General features: G+C 48.6%; 1 protein-coding gene across 4 annotated transcripts; it reads right to left on the bottom strand.

Annotated features, from left to right (window-relative positions):
- Positions 1-564: 564 nt before the first annotated feature.
- On the bottom strand, positions 565-12,121 carry larp1b (La ribonucleoprotein 1B). Of its 4 annotated transcripts, none has more exons than XM_061300894.1 (19): positions 11,229-12,121; positions 9,516-9,577; positions 8,666-8,722; positions 7,235-7,484; positions 6,676-7,023; positions 6,480-6,584; positions 6,252-6,408; positions 6,004-6,148; positions 5,769-5,940; positions 5,343-5,518; positions 4,912-5,268; positions 3,251-3,365; positions 3,014-3,183; positions 2,844-2,950; positions 2,562-2,722; positions 2,327-2,471; positions 2,126-2,235; positions 1,914-2,041; positions 565-1,535 (listed from the first exon to the last, which is right to left on the bottom strand). In XM_061300894.1, the coding sequence occupies exons 1-19, from the start codon at positions 11,542-11,544 to the stop codon at positions 1,335-1,337; spliced, it is 3,282 nt and encodes a 1,093-aa protein (XP_061156878.1). In that variant the 5' UTR covers positions 11,545-12,121; the 3' UTR covers positions 565-1,334. The 4 variants fall into 4 exon arrangements, with proteins under 4 accessions (XP_061156878.1, XP_061156880.1, XP_061156881.1 ...); XM_061300896.1 differs by having other exon boundaries at positions 3,251-3,362; XM_061300897.1 differs by having other exon boundaries at positions 6,676-6,990.
- Between the last annotated feature and the right edge of the window lie 14,982 nt (positions 12,122-27,103).

Below are 27,103 nucleotides of genomic sequence, written 5' to 3'. Positions count from 1 at the left end.
ATCTACACTGACATTTGTTTCTTAACGTCGCTGGACGCCGGGCGTTTAAATTTCCGAGGGGTTTGTGAAAGCAGCATGTCACCGCCCACTTGTGTTGCTACCTGATGTCTGTCCTCATTTGCCACCCGTACTGCCAAAATAACGACATTGAAAGCACGCCTTTGGTCTACACGCCAAAAGTTTTCCAATTAATCTAGACAGTTGACATTTTTTGGAGAGATACAAATATTTGAAGAAAAAACTAATTTGATATTTTGGTGTATGAATTCTGTTAATCTACTTTTATGAGTCACTATTAACAAAATATTTAAGTTTTTTTCTTTTAATCAAACAAATAAGGCTTTTTTTCTAACCTCGACTAGTTTCGATGTTTGGTGACACTTCCGGTTATCTGAACTGATCAAGAGTTTTTAAAGCTTTCAAAGAGCAGAAAATGTCAAAACTAGTCTGTTAAAAAAAAAAAAGCCTAAAATCTGACGAAGAAAAAAACTAACAATTCAAAACAAGATTAAATTTGACAATGTAACTCAAAAAATGGAGATGAAAAAAGAGTTTATCACAACGTACATTCATACAATCAATTATTTAATATTTTTTTGGGCATTTTTACAGTACAAGTTATTAACATGCATTACTTATTCCCCCCAAAACACACTCCAAAAACGCTACCAATCAATCACTTCCAAAAATAAAAACTGAATAGCCAAAGATTTTTTATAGTAATTACATTTTTTTTCTTGTCATTCAGCTCTAAAACCTCCATTTTAAGTCTATTGAAGCAATAATGAAAAATTTAAAAAAAGCAATTTAAGTGCTCTAAAAGCACCAAAAAGCCTCAAGCGTAATATCAAGCAAACTTTGAACAAATAACGTAAAAACACTTTAGGTTTTCTTTACGTGGCAAGCTCAAACCCATGATTCCAGCAGAAATTAATTAAGCAAAAAGCCATGACAACACCATCAATCAAGTCGATAACCAACAGAAATAAAAGAATAAATTATGTCAACAATGGACTTTTTAAAGCATGTGTGTGGCATAAAACGCACTTTAATTAAAAGTGTTGACTTGATTGTCAAAATTAAAACTTTTTTTCCTTTTGATCTTATGGATGAAAAGAAAAGTACATTTAAGACGGGGCGGAACGGATTAAGGCACAGGAGGGGAGCCACCTTGGCAGTTTACAGATCAAGTGATGATCCATCGAGTTTGGCAAAAGTGAGGGCTCAAAATGCACGGAATGCATCTGGTGTTGTAAACGTTTGCGTAGACAATCACGACGGCGTCTCTGAAGTGAAATGCCGCAAACAACACGTCAGGTCAACACTTGGCATCTTCATTCCGTGTCCTTCCTTGCTTTGGGCTCGTTCACCTTCTTCTGGGCTCCTCCGTCTTTATAGTGCGTGGGTGGCGCTTTGGAGGATGCCTGCACCGGTTTTGAGGTAGAGTTGGAGGGGTGACGGCGACGCCGGCCGTCGTCCCCTGCCGATGACGAATGGCATCTCCTCCGGCCTCCTTCCTCTCCCATGGGTGGCTGCTGGCACACAGGTTTGTTTGTCACTCTTACAGCTTATCACGCTCATTTGAAACGGAGCATTTTGGCCTTCCGGGACCTCACTGCTACCCACAATGACATTCCAGGACCAAGCTTGGCCGTCAAATACAACATTTTCCCCCCTTCGTCTTATGAGACCTGACTGGTATCCCGTGTGGCCTTTGAGATCTGACGGAGGTCTTCAAGGAGCTAAGAATGGCTAATTGCTTCAAGGACCTAACTGGTTTGCAGTATGACCGCCAAGCTGGTCCAGGGCAGTTTTTAATGAGGTCTTCAACGGTCTGACTCGTTTCCGATGAAATCTTTGAGTGGTGTGCAGTATAGCCTACAAGGTCCGACTTAAAAGAGTGACTCACTCACCACCACCCTGAAGTCTTCCAGGTTCTTGAACTGTGAGAGGTGCTCTTGAAGCTTTGGGTCGATAGTCTGATTCTTCATCTTGGAGTACTTCAGGAAGGCCCAGAACTTCTCCAATCCGTACAGCTGACCTGCAGGAGAAAGACAGTCATTGAAACAAACAAACAAACAAACAAACAAACAAACAAAAAAAACAGAGGGTGACTGATCGTTACCTCTCTCGAAGTCCCTCAGGGTCTCTTCCTGGAAGTCCTTGAACAGGTCCAAGCGGAACCTCTTCTCCAGGCCGTAGCTGTAGTAACGGAAGAGGCATTCCAAGCCGTACCTGCGAGGCGTCCATTGTTTATTTGTGGCACGTCATCTAATTGAGCGGAGGCCAATATTTGAAGAAAGACCATGGGCATCCTCGTCCTCACCTGTAATTGTCCTTGGCGTCCTCCAGCGAGTACTGTTTGAACTCCTCGTACATCTTCCTGTTGAAGTTGTCCCTCAGGAAGAAGGACCAGAACCGAAAGAGGGTGTTCATCTCTTGGGACTGGCCGACGCCCAGCCTCTTACGCTCTGAGCACAAGCAAGCAGAGGGACGCTGCGTCAGCAAAGGCGGTGGCACACAAAACCCACAGCGCTTGCTTGCGGCTCTGTTGTCGCTACCATTCAGGCATCGTCGTCTGTACTTGTGGTAGCCCTGCTGCGTGAAGCCGTTGTCCCGTAGTAGCTCATGCGACGGATGCCAGAACTTGGGCAGCGACTGGGGTGTGCACCCGTAGCCGCCCATGGGCGGAGCCCCTTCCGAGGGCGAAGCGTTGGAGCTGCTGTGGGAAGGAGGACCAGAGAGCGAGTGCCTGTCAGCAGAATTCAAAATGGACGCCAGGGCCAGGCAAACCAAACAAAAAGGAGAGAGAGTGGGACGTCCCACATCGATGCAAGGCCGACCTGATGGAGGCAGATCGCGGGCGATGCTCACGCGAGTCCATGACCCAGCCAATGTGTGCCTCCTGCGGCGGGTTGGAACTGTGCCGGGTCTTCTTCTTCCTGGGCATCTGCAACACGGGCTGAAATGTTCAGGACCACTTCCGGCAGCATTAGTTAGCCGTGGAGCTGACCTGTCCATCCACGGCGCCGCTCTCCTTCATCACCGGGTAAAAGCGGGGCGCCTTCGTCGGGTCCTGGCGCCCGGGAGTGCGCGGCGTTCTCGGGGTTCGGGCTTGGTGGGTGCCGGGTGACTCTGGCACCGTTTTGGGCAAGGAGCGAGCCATTTCCGTCTCGGCAGGCCCTGAAAAGGTGCAAGGTTGAGCGTGGGCTCGACTTGGGCCGGCGGCGCAAGTGGCGACAAAGCTCACCGGCGGTGGGCGGGGCCGGCGCTTCCTGATCGGGGTCCACGGCCACTTTGGGTGTGAGCGTGTCAAACTCATCCTGGCTGATGACGCTCAGCTTCTTGAAGTTCTCCACTTCCTGCTGAAGACAGGAGTGGAAGACCTTCCAATTTCTTTTCTCCACTGGTTGTAAAAAGGCCGATAAGAAAGTAGGAACACGGCGGCTATGCGTGAGACACTAAACAGATGCGACGCAAGGGACTTTGGACGTTATACATTAGTGGACAAAATGACCTTGATGCGGGCGTGTGTGCGCGTTCAGGCGTGACATTTCCCACATGTTGAACACTTAAAAAACTTGTTTTAAAAAAACAAGACAAGGGCAAAAGGGAACAAGTGAGGAATTTAGAATCTAAAAAGATTGACAGAGGAACAGTTAAACAAAAGCCAACTACCGTTGACTTGGGCCCGTATGGTTTCACTCAAAAGCCCTTCAGAAGTCTTCCTTGTATTATATTCACCAAGCAAAACGTCTAATTATTTTTTCTAGTGAAAGATCGCACCGCACGTTCCACTTGACATGCTCAATCTCGGTTTGAGTTGAATATTTATCGTGTTTTTCCATGTATAATGCGCAAAATGTAACTAATTTATTGTCCTAAAATCTTGGGTGCATATTATACATGGGTACAACAATTTTTGAAGAAAATCTCCCTCGAAATAAAACTTGAAATCACCTTTCCTCTTGTTTGTTGTCAATCGCGCATCGCATTCAGCCATCCTGGCCAACACAGTCAGTAAAATTCATAATTGACGACACATCGTTTGATGCGATGGTGCAATCCTTGATGGTGTGTTTGTAGGTGTATTGTTTGTTTTTTAATCTCCATCGTAAAACGGATATCATACGGAGGCCGCCATTACAGATGCGCAGAACGGATGCGCAAGACACGTCAATCGCGCATCGCATTCAGCCGTCATGCCCAACACACTTAGTCAGTAAAATTCATAATTGACGACACATTGTTTGATGCGATGGTGCAATCCTTGATGGTGTGTTTGTAGGTGTATTGTTTGTTTTTTAATCTCCATCGCAAACCGGATATCATACGGAGGCCGCCATTACAGATGCGCAGAACGGATGCGCAAGACACGTCAGCTATATAAAGAGCGAGAGTTCAGTTCTCTACCTAAATACAGGTAATATTGTATTTCACAACACTTTGCCTTGTTCCTTTCGTCTCTGCTGTTTAGTTCAAACACGCTCCATACAAACACAATGCTCTCGTATCCGACGCTTGCTCGATCACCTGCTCGTTTGCTGTCACAATGTACCCGATACAAATCCGAAACATATCTTTGCTATCGAGTTTGCTAGCGCATGCGCAGTGATACTGACCGGCAGAATAATATCCGGTTGTTCCCAAAGATGATCTTTTTTCTGAAATAATTTTACGTTTACGGACTTAAGTAAGAGTCAAAATTTGGGTGCGTATTATACATGGGTACAGGCTTTTTTCCAGCATCGACATGCCATTTTTAGGGTGCATATTACGCACGGGGGCGCATTATGCATGGAAAAACACAGTAATAATTTCAGTCTGAACGCTGCGTCAGGATTACGAAAGACGAGGTCGGGCCTCATGGTGTGCCCTAGCGATGGCGTACGTTGCTAGCTAAGATGCTACCTTGGTGCAGTCGGCCTGCTCGGCTCCCTTCCACAGGTCCTGCTCGTAGTAGTAAAGACCGTCATTGATGGCCTTGACCAGGTCGGCTGTAAGCTTGGCGCGAGACTCGTGGTTGCCGGTGCGGTCGCCGCTGGGGTGCTTTCGCAGGTACGGCGGCGTCTGCGTGACAATCAGAATCTTGTCCACATCCTGGTCATCCAGCTCGTAGTCCGAGTCGTCGTCTTCCGACCAGTCGGTGAACTGGTTCTTGCGCGGCGCCATCTGTTCCATCTCTTCATCAAACATGAAGTCCAGCTCCTCCTGCTCGGCCTCCGGGGCAGCGCGCTGCTGCAGAGGGGGCAGAGCCTCACCACGCTCCTTCAACGCATCATCGACAACGTTAGCCAATCAAGCACGACACTTGGAGTTGACATTGCAGTCGATCGTGGTACCTTTGCTTTGCCAGAGGCGTGTCGGTGACGTTTCTCCACTTGGATCCAGGCGTCGGCAGGGGCGTCGGCAGGGGCATCGCTAGAGGGCGTCGTTTCCTGGCTGGCAGGTTGGGGCTCATCTGCGCGGTCTTGAGACGCAGTCGGTTCAGTGGCAGCCTCTTTCGTGTTCAATGAAACTGCAAAGGCAACATTTGAAGTCTGATGATGATTGGCACCGATGAAACGACACCGTCGTCATCTCATTGGTTTGATGGGGCTACTTCCTGAAATCTGGTCAGGATCTCATCCAGAAAATATTCCGGTGTAAATGTCACTGGCTTTAACATTTATGCATGGGGAAAAGTAAAATTGAAAAAAAGGACAAAAGGTGAAAGATGAGCCTAGCAAGTAAAGAAGAGCAGAGGCGGAATGAAGCTGATTGCTGACCAGCGTTGGCGACGCTCTGCCGTGGAACAAACTCGGGACAGTGAACGAGCTGCGAGAAGTCGGTGCGGGGCGAGCCCACGACGGGCGGTGCAGGGATGGGCCAGCGCTCGGGCTCCGCTTTGCATCGGACCCGGTCGTCCACCACCTCCACCTCTTTGCTGCTTTTCAGGGCCTGGGCCAAAAACACAAGATGCATCAGCTCGCTGCTAGGTTGCCACCAGGTCAGTGCTCTTACCTCTACGATGAGGCCCACGTCGGTGGTGAGCGCTTGCACGCGGTGGAAGCTGGCGATGAGCGAGATGGGCAGGAAGCCCTGCGTGTCCATCTTCCTCCTTAGGAAGAAGTCTCGCTCCAGATTGTGGAAGCTGAAGTAGTACTCGCTGCAACGCACACATCAGGATGACGCCAATCCAACGACAACAAAATACAACTGCGCTATTGAGATCCTGACATGCGATTGAATTTTTTCATTGAGGAACTCACATTTGTCGTTTGATGTACTCCTTGAGAAGCTTCTCGTCCACCGTATACATCTGCACTTTGTTCCCGTCGTCGTAGTAGTAAACCATCCCGCCACCGCTGAACTCCGAGGCGGTGCCGTCCGTTCCCTCGCGGTAGCCCTGCGAGTACTCAAAGCGACCTGGAAGGAGGCGGGGCAAGCGTTCATGAGGCTGGCCCTCAGTCTTGGGGGTCATTGTCATGTCCACATACCTCTACCACGACCCCTGCCACGTCCGCGTCCTTTGCCCCGGCCTCGGACGCCCCCGCGGGAGCCGCCATCGCTCTCTGCCAAGTCGCGCGTCTCCCTCCTCCAAGCTGGCAAGCATAGTGAGCGTGCGTTTGCAAGCATGAGTGCGTGACGGCTTGTCACCATATTTATGGCGTCGTTTGGGACTGGGTCTCTTACTCCTGCCGGTGTCCTGCGGCCGGTTGTTGTTGTTACTGCTCTGCAATGCGTGGCTGGGTGACGTTGGATCGGGTGAGGTGCTGCCAGGCTCCGCGTCAGAGTGCGCGGTGCCGCCGCCGGGCATCCTGTTGCCACCACCGGGCGTCCCGCTGCCACCACCGGGCGTCCCACTACCACCACCGGGCGTCCCGCTGCCACCAGCGGGCGTCCCGCTGCCACCAGCGGGGCCCCTGCCGCCGAGCGTCCCAGCGGGACCGCTACCGCTAGGCGTCCCAGCGGGGCCGCCGTCGCTGCTTCCTTCCCGGGTGGCGTCCTCTAGCGGAAGGGAGACCCACTTGCGTTTGTTACCTAGCGACACACACAGACGCAGCTGACACACGGCTGCCATCTTGGAGCGACATTGACGCGGCGACGGAATTTTACGAGTGCTTGGCATGTTTGGGATTCTTTGACTTAATCGCGGTCTCGTTGAACCTTTGGGTTATGACATGTTTTGACTTTATGCTCCAATCAAATTGGCCGTTGAGCGCATGGCGCAGTTTAGAAATGTCGGCCTCACCTCCTCTCTTCTTGGGGCTGCCCGGCTTGACGACCCGTCCCTGCTTGGCGTCTCCGTCAACGGCTGGCGGCTCCGCCCGAGGTTGCGTCTCACGGTTCTCTTTGCTCTCGCCTCCCCCACCGTCGTGGCTGCTCTCGGACTTGCGCTCGGGTCGTTCCCGCTTCTTGTCCTTGTCCCGGCGGGAGGACGGCGGCTTCTTGTTTGCGTTGCTGCCACCGCCACTGCTGCTGTTTACCACATTCTGTTGCCGCTGGACGCATACAAAAAAGCCATCATCAGAAAATTCTCTCTGTATATTCGGACTTCCTTCCTCCCTTACATTCCCCTAAGGCAGGGGTGTCAAACTCAATTGCACAGGGGGCCAAAATTCAAAACACACTTCAGGTCGCGGGCCGAACAGAACAAACATTTATTGAACACACTAAAACTAACTTTTAACATAAACGGACAGGAATGTTATTCTGGAATAAATAAACTTAAACTTTAAATAACTTAATATCTTGATCTCCATAAAAATATATCCAGTTAAAATTATACAAGTTAGAAATTGGAACATGCTGCAAAAAAAACCCGCCTGAAAAAATAAATTAAAATGGTGACAGTGCTTGTACTTCAAGTAAACATTAAAATAATAAATCAAAACGTTTGACAAGACACGTGCGGTTTGTAAATCCTGCCATGCGGTGATCAAATATTCAGGGAGCACAAATCTCGCCGCACATTTAAAGAAAAAACACGACATCAAAGTTCAGTGTTAAAATAAGCACTTTGTATACTACAATACTCTTGTAATTTCCTAGATAAAGAGTTTGCAGTACCTTGTTGATTTTGCGTATGAATTGTTATAAATATATTGTTCTATATTTTTTATTTAAAAAAATATATATATTGATCGTAGAGCACTATATCGTGATGTATCGTGAATGAATCACAGCAGGCTTTTAGATATCGGCAAATATCGTATCGTGTTTCTTTGTATTGATATGAAATCGTATCGTGACAAAACCCGCGATTTACACCCCTAATATAAAATGATCTCGCGGGCCGGATATAATTGCATGCCGGGCCGGATGTGGCCCGCGGGCCGCGAGTTTGACACTTATGCTCTGAGGGAAATTCAAAAGTACACATTTCCATGAGCTATGTCCCAAATCCCTTTTTTGCACCAAATTTGTTTCTTCTTTAAGGAAAAAAAAAAAAAAACATTTTTTTTTTTCCTTTCTGAGACATTATTTGGATATTTGGGTGTTTTGTTTTGTTTTATTTTGAAGAAAAGCAAATTGTCTGACATCTACTGGAAATAACTTACCCTTTCTTGATGCCCGGGAAATTCAAGTATCAAATTCATAGTCCACTTTGTGCCTTTCTTTAAAGTAATAAAAACATACAATATCTGAACTCTTTGTTCCTTTTTTTAAATGGCGGTCTTACCTCTTTGGCCAGTTCACCGGGCGTCGGCCAGTTTGTGATGTCGCCAAAGTCTCCCGACTGGGGGGGGGGAGAGAAAAAAAGTCAGAATCAGGTCAACAGTTGCTGCGTTGACACAACGTTCACTTTGGACTCGCAAAGTTTGGACAAGCGAGGTCGGGCGAAGGCTTTGGCTGAGCTAACACGCCCGCTCACCCACGTGCGAGTCCAACACGTTGCTTCACTGCCAATCGCGATTTTGAATAGGGCCAATGACCACCAAAACGAACGTCAAGAAGCAGCATGCAACCGGCACGAGTGCTGGCGACATCTCAGCGCAATATTTGCCTCACTATATTTGAACTGTGCAATTTAAGTTTTTTTTTATTGTCTTTTTTCGGTTCTCAGAGCTTTTTACGTTTCACGGACTGCGTATAACAATTCTCGCGCTTTCCGGTCAGAAGTTGCTCGCTGTCATCATCTATTTGAGAGCTGCTCTACTGATGTTCATTTACATTTTTGCAGTGGAAAAACAAGTCAACAAAGCAAACACAAATTAGTTTGGGTTCATTAAAAATGCATTTTTTTTTTTTTAAAGAAAGAAGCACTTTGCACATTGGTGCTGGCAAGCGGTAGCAGCAGATGTAGCTTTTGCCAGCTCGAATTCCCACAACTTCTTTTCCAGCGTAAGGGCGGGCAGCGGCAGGTCAAACCGCAGCTCGAGGGACATGTTTTTTATCCCATTCTTGCAACATAACACTTTTACCAATGCGTGTGTGTGTGTGTGAGGGGAGGGGGTGTAAAGCCAAATAAGGTTTGGCATTCCTGCCGTGGGGAAATTCAGAAACAATTCAGAAAAAGTTCTGGTCCTTACCTTGCTGGATTTTCGGGTTCTGGGTTTGCTGGCACGGACGACCTTCAGAGCGTTTTGCTGATCTGCGGACAGACGATCAAGAGGTTAGCAACTCGGGTCCGTTTTGGAGTCAAACGACGACAACAAAAGTCGCTTGCCATGTGTGTGCACCATGTCCAAGCCCAAAACGTGTGCCGGCCGCTGCAAGTGCAAGACCTGGGAGGAGTAACCCCCCCCATCGCCTGCCAGAGGACGGCCAACGAGATAAGAGGCCAAAGGGCCGGCCGGGAAGCCACAAGAAGTCTGGGCTGTAAAATGATGCCGCTGTGGCGGTCAAATATAGCGAAGCTAACCTTACAAACACTCGCATGACTCTCTTTCAAACACATTGCCAGTGCCCGGGGGCACTTTGTTGCCCACAGTTTTGGGGGGGCAAACGGGCCTCAAACTCAAAGGTGGCCCAAAACTTGAAAGAGCAAAATATTTTTCTTGCAGCTTTCTCTAAAGAAAAAAATGCTGACACTTGACTTGAGTCGTCCTTGAAAACAGTCTGCCGATGACAGCGGCACAATTTCATTTTCAATCAGTTCAAACAGTGCCCGACACATGCGCTTTATGACATAATTGGGAGCCGCTTTGTTACACCAAACAGAATGAAGAAAGACCTTTTCAGCAACCAACTTCAGGAAACCAATTGCAACATTGATGAGTCACAATTCTTGATTGTCAAAGTCGCATAATGGGACTTTTTGGCAAAGTAGGGGCGGTGGTGGCGCGCTCAATTTTGGGGGGCGTCATGAGTGCTTTCCAACAGAAAAAGCCTCCACGGTGGAGGAATTGGAGAAAGATATTTCCTACGACCTAAAAAACAAATAAGGACTTTGCTTTCGTGACTGGTGCAAAGATTTCGACCAGCCCAATTTGTCAAGTTCTTTTAAATGTGCAGTCCAGCACTTAGCTTGACTTTGTTCAAAGGTTAACCTTCAAGAATGTTTAATTATGAATGCCACCTCCGTGTTCATTGCTTGTATCTGCCTAAAGTCGCTATTGAAATGACTCAAATGTTGAGACTACATTCTGGTTCGTAGCGCCATGATCCCACCAATTGTCATTTCAGAGTGCAGAACAAAAGACATTATTTTATTTTGGAGTGGGGATGTTGGTCAGAGCCTCAAAATCCAATTTCTGCCATTCGATTTTGGTTGCGATTTTTTAACCAATTCAGAAGGTTGAAAGGAATTATGAGGGGAGTTCTGCGATGCATCATGTGATTGGAATCTTTACCCACTGCTGTTGCCTTCTAAAACGTCTGACTGGGAGCACAGGGGAAAACCTCACTAAACCTTTGCACATCTTGACATTAAGGCCAAGTCACTATAAGAGACTAAGGGGAATGATTTCAAACTGCCTTTTGCGGCTCCCCTGGTTGACACTGGCATCCTCCCAGGGAGGGGGAGGGGGCGATGGAGGACGGACGGGTGGGGCTACATGCTAACAGCTACAGGAGTTGCAGTTGTCAGCAATCAACACGTGGTGCTCACAGAAGAGGGAGGGGGGCAAAGGGGGGGTCAGGGGTCCTCTCAAATGTTGACATGCTCACATTAAAAAGTGGCCTTTTGAGAATAATAATCCCTCGTGGCCCAGCGGGATTATTCAAAATGTCAATATCCAAGCACGCATACGCGACACGTGCAAAAGTCCTACTCGACATTTGCTCGCCAGCAATCAGCTCACCTCTGTCTTGTGAGGCCGACGAGTGGACGCTGTGGAGCGGCACCCTGCTCGTTGTCCTGCGGGTCCACGCGTTGACTTTGGGCGGCGGAGCCTCGACGACTTTCTTGGCCACCGCGTCGTCGTCGAGGCTCGGCTCGCAGTCGCCTGGCTCCGCTCGTCGCTCCTCCGCGTTTACCTCGGCGGCCCGCTCAGCCTCCGAGGGATTGTTGTTGTGGAGGTTCGGCTTCTCCTGCTCGGCTCCGCGAGAGCTCGCCGCCGCGGGCGGTAGTGCTGTCAAACTGGAGTCCAAGTGACCGCTTTCCAGCTCGGTTGACATGATCCTGCTCGTTTCGCAAAAACCGCCGCGCTTAAATCCAGGGGGAACTTTTGGTCCTTGCGTTCCTATCCCAGAGAAAAGCGGACAAAAATCCGGTGGGGTGTCCACATCCACAAGTCGAGGTAAACAACTTTTTCAAGGGGGGTGGGAAGTGTCTTGGATCTCGCTAGCCAGCTAGCCCGAGTGGCTCCAGGCCGAGTCGCTCCCGTTAGCCACCTAGCTCAAGTCGATGCTAACCGTTAGCCGCCTAGCCCGAGTGGGTTTGAGCCAGCTAGCAGGCTAGCGAGCTAGCCTCACCGCGCACACGTCTGTCCGCTAGCCCCGGAGGAAGAGTGTCGTTGAGCCTCGCGAGTGGCGAGTTTTACGTCAGTCGGGCGTTTACCTCCGAGTGGCGCAGCGACGCGTTGTCGCTCGAACTGCCTTGGACTTGGCGTAACTTTTGAAAGGCTTGAAAGTATGACGCGGTCCCGAGTGAGCGTGTCAAGTCCACGCTACCAAGCAGGCAGCTCGGAGCTACTGGGTACTCCCACTAGTGCCCCCGCCGACTGCGACTCTCAGACTGTACTGTGTACTGCGGCGCTCTCGTCAACGTGCCGCTGCGCTGTAAACAGTCACTCTGCTGCCCCCCACAGGTAGCAAGCGGCAATGCAGCGCAACTACTGTTTTCATTGTTTTTTGCTCTCTCGCTCGCTCGCTCAAAACTATACAACCCCCCCCCCCCCATTAAATGATTTCGAAAAACAGAAAAAATATTCAGAGAAAATATATAAAAAAACAATGAAATACTGAAAAAAGGGGGGGGGGGGAGAAATATACTCTGTATAGGGAGTTGCTGATGGTGAAGGGCAGGGGTCTCAAACTCCAGTCCTCGGGGCCGCATTCCTACATGTTTTCCAAGTTTCCCTCGTTAAACACACCTAATTCAATTATCAGGCTCCTGCAGAACGTGAGGATAAACTGATCATTTGAATCAGGTGTGTTTAACGAGGGAAACTTGGAAAACATGTAGGAATGCGGCCCCCGAGGACTGGAGTTTGAGACCCCTGGTGTAGGGGTACGCTTGCCTGTCTAATGTGCCGACACCATGAGTACGATTCTCACATATGACGGTGTGCATGTGTGTGACTTGGAAAAAACACTTTCATTTTGTTACACACACACACACTTAGCTTAGTTTAGGGCCAGTCCATCGATTTTGATGATGACGTTGCTCCAGATTAAAAGTATGGTCAGTTATTGGGGTGTTTTGCGGCGGTGCATAGCCATGTGGCTGTGCAGGCCGATGCGTGATCCGCAGGTCTTGCCACATGAGGGACAGGAGTATGTGGTACTGGAGGCTGTTGGCCCTGCAGCACGCTGGTGCCTCTGTGCACGGTGTCAGGGTTTTCCAAACTATCTTGATCATATGATTATGTTGGAATGTATGTAACCAGTAATAAATAACCGAGCTAGATTAGTTTTATGCTTATGTTGGTGTGTAACCAGTAATAAATAACCTAGCTTGTCCCATCCTACACAATGTCGTAAAACATCCCCTGCTATGTTTTGACTAGAGGTCAAGGGCTTTCTCTTCTCTATCCAGTCCACTCTCACCCCCACCCTGTTTCTCTTAATAAAAAGGCTCTTGTGGAAGGCCAGAGTCAGACCTCCATTTGATCATCGCTGTACGCACAGCGACGAATGGACTCTCCACCTGCAGGTGTCAAAGGGCAAACTACTGTCTCCCGTGTGGTTCTTGCAAAATAAGTTAGAGTGAGCACCACTCTAACACACGGCGTTTTATCCTCCTCTCTGTGGCCTGCTCCTGAAGGTGAGTAATACCCTGGTGGCAGGTGGAACTCCAGGTGTGGTAAGCAGCAGCCAGGGACTCAAGTGCTGTAGGTGTAATGTCGCACTTCTTCAGGAGGGTTTTGAGGTGATCCTTGTAGCGCTTTTTCTGGCCCTCTGCAGATCTCTGACCACCCAAAAGCTGGCCATAGAGGATCTGCCTAGGGAGGCGGTGGGTAGGCATACGGATCACATGACCTACCCAACATAGATGTTTCTGCGCAAGGAGCAGGACAATGCTGAGTGTGTGGGTCCGGTCGAAGATCTCAACATAGGGCACCCTGTCTTCCCAAGACACACCCAGGATCCTTTGCAGGCAGCGGATGTGGAAGGCCTCTAGGGTTCGTATGTGCCTCTGGTTGGGTGTCTAGGTTTCCGAGCCATATAGCAGTGTAGACAGACATACTGCCTTTGGTGGAGATAGTAAAACTCCTATTCTGAAAGACCCTGGAGCTGAGCCTGCCAAAGGCAGCAGTGGCCAGGCCGATGCGGACCTGAATGTTGTCGTCGATGTTGCAGGAGGGGGACAGAATACTGGCGAGGTAGGAGAAGTGTGGGACGATGGCAATGAACTGACCATCGAGGGTGAGGGTGGGTGCGCAGGTTTGGAGGGTGGACTCTTGCACAACTACTGTTTTTTTCCATGTATAATGCGCCCCCATGTATAATACGCACCCTAAAAATGGCATGTTGATGCTGGAAAAAAGTCTGTACCCATATATAATACGCACCCAAATTTTGACTCCTACTTAAGTCCGTAAACGTAAAATTATTTCAGAAAAAAGATCATCTTTGGGAACAACCGGATGTTATTCTGCCGGTCAGTATCACTGCGCATGCGCTAGCAAACTCGATAGCGAAGAAATGTTTCTGATTTGTGTAGGGTACATTGTGACAGCAAACGAGCAGGTGATCGAGCAAGCGTCTGATACGAGAGCATTGTATTCGTATGGAGCGTGTTTGAAGTGAACAGCAGAGAAGAAAGCGCATCTGTAATGGCGGCCTCCGTATCATATCCGGATTAAAAAAAAGAAATAATAATAATATTTAAAAAAAAAAAATTGTACCCATGTATAATGCGCACCCCAGATTTTAGGACAATAAATCTGTTAAATTTTGCGCATTATACATGGAAAAAAACGGTATCTGTGTTTTCTTGACATTAATTTGAAGACTAATGGCGCTGTGCAAGGAGGCGACCACATTTAGCGCACGCTGTAGGGACTGCGGTGAGTGAGCGAGGAGAGCACAGTCATCTGCTCCAGGATGTGTTGGGTGGTGGTTTTGGTGATGGCTTGGCGGCGCCGAATTTTGAATAGGTTGCCATCTAATCTGTACTGTATCTGTACCCCATCGGAGGGGTCAAGGAGTTTATGAGAGAGGAGGGTGACGGTAGAGAGGAAAATGTTGAAGATGGTTGGTGCTAGAACACACCCTTGCTTGACCCCCACATCCACACTGAAGAATGTAGATCGTTGGCCACCAATGCTCACACAGGCTTGCATCCCGTCATGGAACTGATGCAGGTGGTTTCTGAACTTGGGTGGAACCCCCAGCTTCCCCAGCACTTCCCACAACAGTTCCCGGTTGAGTGTCAAAGGCCTTGGAGAGATCAATGAAAGCTAGGTACAGTGTTCTCTGCATTTCTCCTGTACCTGTCCAGCAACAAAAATCATGTCAACGGTGCCTCACTTACGCCGGAAGCCGCACTGGGATTCAGACAGGATGTTTTCACTGACATGGGATGCTAGGCGGAGTAGCATGATCCGTGCTAGCACCTTCCCGGCCACTGATAAGAGGGAAATGCCTCTGCTGTTCCCACAGTCTGCTTTGTCACCTTTGCGCTTAAAGATTGTTATGATGTTGGTATCCTTCCAATCTTGCGGGATGACTTCAGATGACCAGATGGTGGTGATCAGCTGGTGTAGTCTGCGGTTGAGGAGGTATCCGACATGCTTCAGAATTTCCGCCGGGATTCCATCAAGGCCCGGGCTCTTGTTGTTTTTCAGGCAGGCAATGGCTTTCCGTACCTCGGCGGAGCAGGGTGGGGGAGTCCAGATCAATGCCGGGTGGCAGGCAGGGGAGGTCGGCAAGTGTGTCCATGCGGGTTGGGTATGAGGTGTTCAGCAGGGTGTTGAAATGCTCAGCCCATCTGTCAAGGATCTGTTGTTTGTCCTTGTACAAGATGGTACCATCTGCTGATCTGACCGGGGCTATGTTCTTTCTCTGTGAGCCATAGATAGACTTGATGGCATCGTAGAGAGCATGGGAGTTGTTAGTATCCGCGTGATGCTGTATCTCGCTGGCTTTCTTGACCCACCAATCGTTCTACCTGGCTCTGAGGGTGCGCTGCGTTTCAGCCCAAATGTTGTTGTAGCTGGCTTTCAGCGAGCTGGATTGGGGGTTGGAAAGGTGAGCTGCAAGAGCCTTGTGTTTTGCCTGAAGTAGGTTGTGGATATCAGGTGCACTGTTGTCAAACCAGTCTTGGTGTCTCCGTCTGGTGTACCCTATGGATTCTACTGCCGCCTGTTGAATGGCAATGCGAAGGGTGCTCCAGGTAGCGCTGATGTTGACATCAGTTGGTGTTTCAGGGATCTTAGATAGTTGTAGAGCAATCTGTTCCCTGAGCAGGTTGACTGAGTGCGTGGACTTCAGTGCATCACAGTTGAGCCGCCTGCAGGGTGGTGTTTTTCTGAGAGCAGGAGCTTGTCGGTGGGAGCTGTTTTATTCATGGCGGTGTGCAGGGAGGCGTTGAAGAGTTCCTTGCACTCAGGGTCAGCATCCAGTGTTGGAGCATATGCACTGATGAGGGTGGCATATAGTATCTGTTGTTTGTGAGGGGAATCTGCCAGGTCATCAGTCTTTCACTGATGCCAACTGGAGATTCAGGGATCCTCTGAAGTAGGCTTGATCGCACAGATAAACCTACACCGTGGAGAGAGCAAGAGCCTTCCGCAAGCCCCTTCCAGAAGAAGGTGTAGCTTTCTCCCACCTCTGTTATAGAGTCCTCTCCATGGAAGTGGGTTTCGCTGAGAGCTGCAATATCGATGTTGTATCTTTGCAGCTCGTGGGCATCTAGCGCTGTTCTTCTTCGGAGGCGACAAAAGTGTGCGGACGTTCCAGGTTGCAATGATGAGATTGACGTAGGTTTTCTTATTCTTATATTTTCGACCGCATAGAGCAGGGGTGTCAAACTCATTTTTTTCGCGGGCCGCATTGTAGTCATAGATTCTTTCGGAGGGCCATTATGACTACTCAACCCAAATAAATGTATGAGCACCTTATATACAGTAAAATCTACAAAACAAACTGACAAATAACTCGTTTTCAAATCAGACAAGTAAAAACTGGTCAAATATTTTAAAAAAATATATTATTAAAAGTGAAGATAATTTGCAATCCTAGTAATGACACGCGAATTTGATGCAAAATTTGTCTTCGCGGGCCACATAGAATGATGCGGCAGGCCGTATCTGGCCCCTGGGCCTTGAGTTTGACACCTGTGGCATAGAGGGATGACCCAGCAACTGCGGCAGGCTCCCCGGATCGAGCAGAACAGATCATTTTTGGGCCACCTTTTATAGGCCCTTCCCTATTCAGGGTTAGCATGGAGGAGGTGCTCAGTCGCATAAGAGGCTGCCGGAGAGGAGCGCTGTTCCATCCCGCTCCTCGGCGACCACATGTCTCACGCCGCCTAGCGTCCAGGGTTGGGCTAGATCAGTGCTGGGCAAACTTTTTGACTGGCAGGTCGAATTTGGTTCTACATTTAGGCCGGGGGGCTGAACCAGGAGCAGATGGATGTAGTGTTTGTGTGTAAAGTCAAAGTCTGCTTTATTGTCAATCCCTTCATATGTCAAGACACACAAAGAAACCGAAATTCCGTTTCCTCTATCCCACGATGACGAGACATAGTACACGATAGACATACAAGTAGACGACAAAATAAAAACAAGAAGGCACAAATAATAAATAATAAATAATAAATAATAAATAATAAATAATAAATAATAAATAATAAATAATAAATAATAAATAATAAATAATAAATAATAAATAATAAATAATAAATAATAAATAATAAATAATAAATAATAAATAATAAATAAATAATATGAGTGATGAATAAATAATAAACAAATAACACAATAAACAAGAGGAGCAAAACTGAGCCATTGTGCAAACAGCAGACAGTAAGCATAGCGCAAAATACAGGACGCTACGCAGAAAGGGGGAGAGAGTTCAGGATCCTAACTGGAGTATGAAGCTGTTAATGAGTCTGGTGGTGCGGGAGCGCAGGCTCCTGTACCTCTTCCCAGAGGGCAGAAGCTCAAACAAAGAGTGAGCAGGGTGACTCACATCACTCACAATCGTGGTCGCCTTGCGGGTGAGATGGGAGATGTAAATGTCCTTCAAGGAGGGGAGTGAAGCACCAATAATTTTACCAGCCGTGTTCACTATGCGCTACAGGGCCTTCAAGTTGTAGTCAGTGCAGCTGCCACCCCAAACAGCAATACAGCTGGAGAGCACGCTCTCAATGGTGCCACGGTAAAATGTAGTCATGACGGCCGGAGGAGCGCTCGCTTGCCTGAGTTTCCGCAGGAAGTACAGGCGGCGCTGGGCCTTCGTCGCCAGTGATGCAGTGTTGGTGGACCAGGAGAGATCCTCACTGATGTGCACCCCCAGGAACCTGGCGCTGCTCACTCTCTCCACCACAGCACCGTCAATGGTCAGCGGCAGGTGTTGGGTGTGACCCTTCCGGAAGTCAACAACAATCTCCTTGGTCTTGTCGACTTTCAGCAGGAGGTTGTTGTCCCTGCACCACGTGGTCAGAAGGTCAACCTCCAACCTGTATTGAATCTCGGCTCCCTTGGTGACTGAGCACGCAGCCTTGGGGGGCCCCTGTGCTCAGCGTGATGCTGGCGGAGATTTTCTCGCCAACACGTACCACCTGTGGCCTCTGACAGAGGAAGTCCAGTAGCCAGTTGCAGAGGTAGGTACTGAGGCCCAGCTAGTCAAGTTTGCTGATGAGACGTTGTGGCACAATGGTGTTGAAGGCAGAACTGGTCCACAAACAGCAATCTCACATACGAGTCCCTTCTCTCCGGGTGGGTGAGGGCCGAGTGGAGGCCAGAGTAGATGGCATCCTCAGAGGACCGTTTGGCTCGGTACGCAAACTGGAAGGGGTCAATGGTGGGGGGGAGAACGGAACGGATGTGCTCCATGACAAGCCGCTCAAAGCACTTCATGATGTGGGGCGTAAGTGCCACGGGGCGGTAGTCATTGAAGCAGGACAGAGCAGGTTTCTTCGGCACAGGTACGATGGTGGCAGCTTTGAAACACGACGGGACGATGGCCTGCTGCAGGGAAGTGTTAAAGATGTCCGTGAAGACACCCGTCAGCTCACCAGCGCAGTCCTTCAGCGCTCGACCCAGGATGTTGTCAGGGCCCGCCGCCTTACGGATGTTGATAGCGGCAAGCGCCCTCCTCACACTGTCGGCGGAGAGGCACAGGGGCAGCTCGTATGAAGGGGGAGTGGCCTTCAGCGGGCAAGTGCTGTTCTGAGCGTCGAAGCGAGCAAAGAAGCGGTTAAGGCAGGGGTGGGCAAACCTTTTGACTCGCGGGCCGAACTGGGTTCTAAATTTGGACCGGAGGGCCGAACCAGGAGCAGATGGACGTAGTGTTTGTGTGAAGTAATATAAGCGACCTGTAAAGGTCATTGCATAAAAGATTTTGGCCTTTAGTAGGTAGTAAAGCATGGATATTCCAAACAAGTTTTTTGAAAACAAATGCATTTATTAACAGCATTAAAAAAAAATTCACTAAAAAACTGCTATCAGTGATTCTCATAAAATACGACACTGTTATTATGAATAACAGTCTCCATCAGTGCCTGTAGGTCAGATTAATGAAAGATGTTTCTCTTGTGAGATCACATCAAACGGCAAACATTCTGACCAAATATATCATCTTGAAGAATCGGTGAAAGCATACATCCAAATAAAGTAATCAAAACGGCAACACAGTGAGGGGTATCTGAACATCAGAGCAGAGTTTTAACTCACAAACACCTGGTAACATAGGTGAGGAAACGGGAAACACTTCCTTAAAGTAAGCCTTAAGAACTTTACAGGTTAAGATTAGTCGCAAACAGGTGGTGCATCAATGTCTTTGAGCATCCTGCATTGTTTGAAAATGAGAATGGTTGCTAGTTTCAATCCCTGCTATGTGTACAAATCATATTCAAAATGCATTTTTCTTACAAGCAACTTGAGAGCCTCCCCTTCATTTTCATTGGGAACAGTGTTGTTGGTCTCCCTTTTTTGCTAGTGCGTCATAGTCTGGAGTAAAATTTGTTGTGGCAATTCTTAGGAGAAATCCGAGGTGTTGGTCCGTTTACCTCGATCTGTGACGGGTTGATGTTGATGTTCATGTGGCTGAACGTCACGTCGCGTACGTCGAGCCAAATTGGCCACTCTTTTTTAAACACTCGGCACTGTGTCCACCTTGCTTTTCATTGGGCGACTCATTTTAATAGAAGGATTCCAGGGGAAGGTTTGTGGGTGGCTTTAGCGTAAAACTGTATCTGAAAGCTCAGCGCGCGAATTACAAGAATGCTGTCGTCACAGCCCACGCTCTAAATTCGGGACTGATACAAATAGAGCGCGAGTGCGCCATGTCCGTACTACTGAGTACGTACACGCACTTGTGAGTGTGCACTGAGCTTTCTGACACGGCTTCCGGTAGTAAATGCGCAGGCGAGCGGTTCCCCATCTACTGGGGAAACGCAGTCATTGCATGCAAAATGACCAAAAAAAATGTTTAATAATACAATTTATTTAGGGTTGGCGGGCCGGATTAAACGGTCCCGTGGGCCGGATGCGGCCCGCGGGCCGTAGTTTGCGCACCCCTGGGTTAAGGTCATTGAGCAGACGGACATCGCCTTCACAGCTCTGCGGCGCGGGCTTGTAGTCCGTGATGGTCTGAATACCCTGCCAAAGGCTCCGTGCGTCCCTGCTGTCCTTGAAGTGGGCGGTAATTTCGCAAGAGAACGCCCTCTTCGCTTCTTTGATGCCCCGGGACAGGTCGGCCCTCGCAGTCCTCAAGCCAGCCTCATCCCCTGCTCTAAAGGCTTTGTCCCTGGCCCTCAGCAGTCTGAAGACAGCCCCTGTCAGCCATTGCATAAAAGGTTTGTACTTTTAGTAGGTAGTAAAGCATGGATATTCAAAAAAAGCTTTTTGAAAACAAATGCATTTATTAACAGCATTAAAAAAATATTTCACCCAAAAACTAATATCAGTGATTCTCAAGATGTACAGTCAAGCTGGTTGAACATTGTTTGTGGTGTGCCACAGGGGTCAGTGTTGGGACCAAAATTGTTTATCATGTACATAGATGACATATGTAAAACATCTCAATTACTCAAATTCATTCTGTTTGCTGATGATACAAACATCCTTGGTACAGGTGAGAATTTGCAGCAGCTTTTGAATAATATCACATCAGAATTCATCAAAATAAAATCTTGGTTCAATACAAATAAGTTATCATTAAACTTAAGCAAGACAAAATGTATTATATTGAGTAATAGAAAGATTGACAGCAAGGCAGCAGTACAGAGGGTGTTTGCATTGAAAGAGTATATGAAATCAAATTTCTTGGTGTGATGATAAATGACCAAATCTGCTGGAATCCTCACATTAAATATATCTGTACAAAAATCTCTAAAAGCATTTCAGTCATAGCTAAAGCACGACACTATTTAAACAGGAAATCACTCCGCACTCTGTTCTGTTCCCTGGTTTTACCGTACTTTATTTATTGCATAGAGGTCCGGGGTAACACATTCAAATGTTCATTAAAGCCATTATTCATCCTTCAAAAAAGAGCCATAAGAATCATCAACAAAGTCAGTGACATTGAACATACCAACCCATTATTCATAAAGTCAAAAGTAATCAAATAGCAAGATACTGTTGGATTTTGTCCACAATTTAGGGAGCGCGCTATCTGCGCCTCACGGCAAAAGCCATTGCCAATCACCTGTTATCCAATTTACTCACTGCATGCTCGTTTGATTTCTTCAGATTTAGGAAAATGCTAAGAGACTGAAGCAGAAATTAGACTTACACAGGTTGGTTGAGTTCAATCACAATTCTTGTTAAGAAAGCTCTGTTTTCAGGAAAGTACAATACAGCGCTGGGCCTTTCAAGAGCAGAAAGTCTCCATTCAGAAAAGGCAACGTTCAAGGTTCTTTGGTCAGCTTATATTCAGTTGAACATGCCGGTGTGGGCCGAGTTTGATGGGTGAGTCTTTGGGGTGGGGCAAGTTCGCAGTAGAGTTTGCTTCTATGGGAGTGGGTGCTGGTTATGGGCGATTCGGTGTGTGTGGGGGGGGGGGCTGTTGTCTTCCATTCCGTCTTTCGGCCTTGGCGGTCATCTTTGGCCGAGTCCTTGGCTGTCTCCCTCTGGTTTTATCTCCAAGTGACCTTCCTGTAAACATTCTGCTCCATTTTTACACATACACTGTCGCACCTCATCCATTCGTCATTCTTTCAATTTTGTCTTTTGTACGGAATTATGTGAGCTTTTGGCTGTGACATCGACAATTTATTAATGTTCCCTGACTAGGCAAAGTTTGTACTCACCACTTAAATGTTTTTGTTTGTTTGTTCTTTTGATACTCCACTTACGGCATCATATTCTTAGTTTAATCATGCTTCCCAACCATATCTTTTCTTTGTTAGGCAAAATATTTCCCTCTGTCCAGAACGTTCAGTAGTATTCGAAAACTGGCGTCTGGCATTAGTCAAAACATAAGATATAATCAAGTACTGAACATTTTTAGACGACTTTGGCAGTGTCCGGGATTTAGAGAATCATCAGGCATGCATTAAACAGTTCCTTAAGGGTCATTAAGCTATTCAGGCAATATATCATTAAACATTTGTTATTTCAAAGTGCTCAGAAATATATATCAGATCATAAAGTTATAAAAACCTTTGTCATTACCACCTATCAAAAATGTCTAGCTATGTCTTCTTTATTGATTTGGTGTGTAGGTATAATTTATATGCTTAAAATGTTTCTTTTATTGATTTAATATGTGAATATATACTTTTCTGTTTATGTACTTTATTCAATGAGGTTTGAGCATATCTGTTTTTGTAGCTAGGCAGGACTTTTTGTATTTCGACCCCATTCCTTCAATACTATAGATTTAATGACAGCACAATTTATGTATAAAGCCAGAAATAATTTATTGCCAAAACAACTACAGATAAGGTCTTATGATAGAGAAGGAGGTTACGAACTGAGAGAGCCATTAAACTTCAGAGTACAAAATTGCCGGACCACAATCAAAAAACATTGCATAACACTCTATGGAGTGAAGCTATGGAACAGCCTGAGCACGTAAATGAAACAATGTCCAACCATCAACCAATTTAAAAATAAATACAAACTATCGATTTGGGCCAAATATAGGGAAGAGGGGTAGCATGTGTATTGTAAAACAGTCCTATCTGTGTTATTATATAAAGATAGATGATTGATTATTGTATTGATTATATGCTATTGATCATAATGTATTGATGACTATATCATTGATTATTATTGATTATTCTGATTATTGCATATTAGTACATGGTATAATTGTTCCGATTATTGTGCATTATTACGTAAGAGTTGTAATGTGTGTGCTATATAATTATGGTATATAAGTACATGACAAATCTGTATTCTGAATAGATAAAAGAGATAGGGGGTAGGATTTGAAAGGGTCTTTAACTTCTTCCTACTCCTTTTCGAGCTGTCCTAATTGTTGTTGTTTAAGTTATTTACGACTTGATTGGGACATTTTGTTATTGTCCTGTTTTCTTTTTCCTTTTCTTTTTCCTTTTAGATTTTACTGATATATTTTTCTGTTTTTAAGCTCAAAATAAAATTGATCAATTAATCAATTATATACGACACTGTTATGATGAATAATAATTCCCATCCCATCAGCGCCTCCAGTTCAGATTTAGTATGAAATATGTTTATCTAATGAGACGAAATCACATCAAACGGCAAACATTCTGACCAAATAGATCATCCCCTCCATGAGTCGTCACCTTATCGTGGTGGAGGGGTTTGCGTGCCCCTATGATCCTAGGAGCCATGTTGTCTGGAGCTTCATGCTCCTGGTAGGGTCACCCATGGCAAACGGGTCCTAGGTGAGGGGCCAGACAAAGCACGGCTCAAAAAGCCCCTTATGATGAAGAATACACATGGATACAGATTTCCCTCGCCCGGACGCGGGTCACCGGGGCCCCCCTCTGGAGCCAGGCCTGGAGGCGGGGCTCGAAGGCGAGCGTCTGGTGGCCGGGCCTCCGCCCATGGGGCCCGGCCGGGCAAAGCCCGAAAAGGAGATGTGGGTCCCCCTTCCCATGGGCTCACCACCTGTGGGAGGGGCCAAAGGGGTCGGGTGCAGTGTGAGCTGGGCGGCGGCCAAAGGCAGGGACCTTGGCGGTCTGATCCCCGGCTGCAGAAGCTGGCTCTTGGGACATGGAATGTCACCTCTCTGGCTGGAAAGGAGCCCGAGCTGGTGTGCGAGGCAGAAAAGTTCCGACTAGATATAGTCGGACTTGCCTCCACGCACAGTTTGGGTTCCGGTTCAAGCACTCTCGAGAGGGGCTGGACTCTCTTCCACTCTGGAGTTGCCCACGGTGAGAGGCGTCGAGCAGGTGTGGGTATACTTATTGCCCCCCGGCTGGGCGCCTGCACATTGGGGTTCACCCCGGTGAACGAGAGGGTAGCCTCCCTCCGCCTTCGGGTGGGGGGACGGGTCCTGACTGTTGTTTGTGTCTATGCACCAAACGGCAGTTCAGAGTACCCACCCTTTTTGGAGTCCCTGGAGGAGGTGCTGGAGAGCGCTCCTTCTGGGGACTCCATCGTTCTACTGGGTGACTTCAATGCTCACGTGGGCAATGACAGTGAGACCTGGAAGGGCGTGATTGGGAGGAACGGCCCCCCCGATCTGAACCCGAGCGGTGTTCTATTGTTGGACTTCTGTGCTCGACACGGATTTTCTATAATGAACACCATGTTCAAACATAAGGGTGTCCATGTGTGCACTTGGCACCAGGACACCCTAGGCCGCAGTTCGATGATCGACTTTGTAGTCGTGTCATCGGATTTGCGGCCGCATGTTTTGGACACTCGGGCGAAGAGAGGGGCGGAGCTGTCAACTGATCACCACCTGGTGGTGGGTTGGCTCCGATGGTGGGGGAAGATGCCGGTCCGACATGGCAGACCCAAACGTTCTGTGAGGGTCTGCTGGGAACGTCTGGCGGAATCCCCTGTCAGGAAGAGCTTCAACTCCCACCTCCGGCAGAACTTTTCCCAGGTCCCGGGGGAGGCGGGGGACATTGAGTCCGAGTGGACCTTGTTCCGCGCCTCCATTGTTGAGGCGGCCGACCGGAGCTGCGGCCGTAAGGTCATTGGTGCCTGTCGTGGCGGCAATCCCCGAACCCGCTGGTGGACACCGGCGGTAAGGGATGCCGTCAAGCTGAAGAAGGAGTCCTATCGGGCCGTTTTGGCCTGCGGGACTCCCGAGGCAGCTGACAGGTACCGGATGGCCAAGCGGAACGCGGCTTCGGCGGTTGCTGAGGCAAAAACCCGGGCGTGGGAGGAGTTTGGCGAGGCCATGGAGAATGACTTCCGGACGGCTTCGAGGAAATTCTGGTCCACCATCCGGCGTCTCAGGAGGGGGAAGCAGTGCAACGTCAACACTGTTTACAGTGGAGATGGCGTGCTGCTGACCTCGACTAGGGACGTCGTGTGTCGGTGGAGAGAATACTTCGAAGACCTCCTCAATTCCACCGAGACGCCCTCCATTGTGGAGGCAGGGCCTGGGGACTCTGAGGCGGACTCTCCAATCTCTGGGGTTGAAGTCACTGAGGTAGTTAAAAAACTCCTCGGTGGCAAGGCCCCGGGGGTGGATGAGATCCGCCCGGATTTCTTAAGGGCTCTGGATGTTGTGGGGCTGTCATGGCTGACACGTCTCTACAGCATCGCGTGGACATCGGGGACAGTGCCTCTGGATTGGCAGACTGGGGTGGTGGTTCCCCTCTTTAAGAAGGGGGACCGGAGGGTGTGTTCCAATTACAGGGGAATTACACTCCTCAGCCTCCCTGGGAAGGTCTATTCAGGGGTGCTGGAGAGGAGGGTCCGTCGGGAGGTCGAACCTCGGATTCAGGAGGAACAGTGTGGCTTTCGTCCTGGCCGTGGAACAGTGGACCAGCTCTTCACCCTCAGCAGGATCCTCGAGGGTGCATGGGAGTTCGCCCAACCAGTCCACATGTGTTTTGTGGACTTGGAGAAGGCGTTCGACCGTGTCCCTCGGGAGGTTCTCTGGGGGGTGCTTCGGGAGTACGGGGTACCGAGCCAACTGATAAGGGCGGTTCGGTCCCTGTATCACCGATGCCAGAGTTTGGTCCGCATTTCCGGCAGTAAGTCGGATTCGTTCTCAGTGAGGGTTGGACTCCGCCAAGGCTGCCCTTTGTCACCGATTCTGTTCATAGTTTTTATGGACAGAATTTCTAGGCGCAGCCGAGGCGTTGAGGGTGTCCGGTTTGGGGAACTCAGCATCGCGTCTCTGCTTTTTGCAGACGACGTGGTGCTGTTGGCTTCTTCAGGCCGTGATCTCCAGCTCTCACTGGAGCGGTTCGCAGCCGAGTGTGAAGCGGTCGGGATGAGGGTCAGCACCTCCAAATCCGAGTCCATGGTCCTCGATCGGAAAAGGGTGGAATGCCCTCTCCAGGTCGGGGATGAGATCCTGCCCCAAGTGGAGGAGTTTAAGTATCTTGGGGTCTTGTTCACGAGTGAGGGGAGGATGGAGCGCGAGATCGACAGGCGGATCGGTGCAGCGTCGGCAGTAATGCGGACTTTGTACCGGTCCGTCGTGGTAAAGAGAGAGCTGAGCCAAAAGGCAAAGCTCTCAATTTACCGGTCGATTTACGCTCCTACCCTCACCTATGGTCACGAGCTATGGGTCGTGACCGAAAGAACGAGATCCCGGATACAAGCGGCCGAAATGAGTTTTCTCCGCAGGATGTCCGGGCTCTCCCTTAGAGATAGGGTGAGAAGTTCGGTCATCCGGGAGAGACTCGGAGTAGAGTCGCTGCTCCTCCACGTTGAGAGGAGCCAGATGAGGTGGCTCGGGCATCTCATCAGGATGCCTCCTGGACGCCTCCCTGGGGAGGTGTTCCGGGCATGTCCCACCGGTAGGAGACCCCGGGGACGACCCAGGACGCGCTGGAGAGACTATGTCTCTCAGCTGGCCTGGGAACGCCTTGGGATCCCCCGGGATGAGCTAGACGAAGTGGCTGGGGAGAGGGAAGTCTGGGAGTCCCTCCTGAAGCTGCTGCCCCCGCGACCCGACCCCGGATAAGCGGAAGAAGATGGATGGATGGATGGATAGATCATCTTGAAGAATCAGTGAAAGAATACATCTAAATAAAGTAATAAAGAAATCAATAGTATTGTTGGTCTCCCTTTTTTGCAAGTGCATCATCAAATTTGTTGTGGTAATTCTTAGGATAGAGCCGAGGTGTCGGTCCGTTAACCTAGATCTGTGACGGGCTTTGTTGACGTTCATGTGGCTGAACGTCTGCTCACACACGTCGGTCGAGCCAAATTGTCCACTCTTTTTTGAAACACTCGGCACTCAGTGTCCACCTTTCTTTTCCTCG

This window comes from Syngnathus typhle, linkage group LG16 (assembly GCF_033458585.1).
Source record: "Syngnathus typhle isolate RoL2023-S1 ecotype Sweden linkage group LG16, RoL_Styp_1.0, whole genome shotgun sequence".
NCBI classification, from domain to species: domain Eukaryota; kingdom Metazoa; phylum Chordata; class Actinopteri; order Syngnathiformes; family Syngnathidae; genus Syngnathus; species Syngnathus typhle.
Note: the sequence above shows the minus strand (reverse complement) of the source record. Positions and strands in the feature narration are given on the sequence as shown.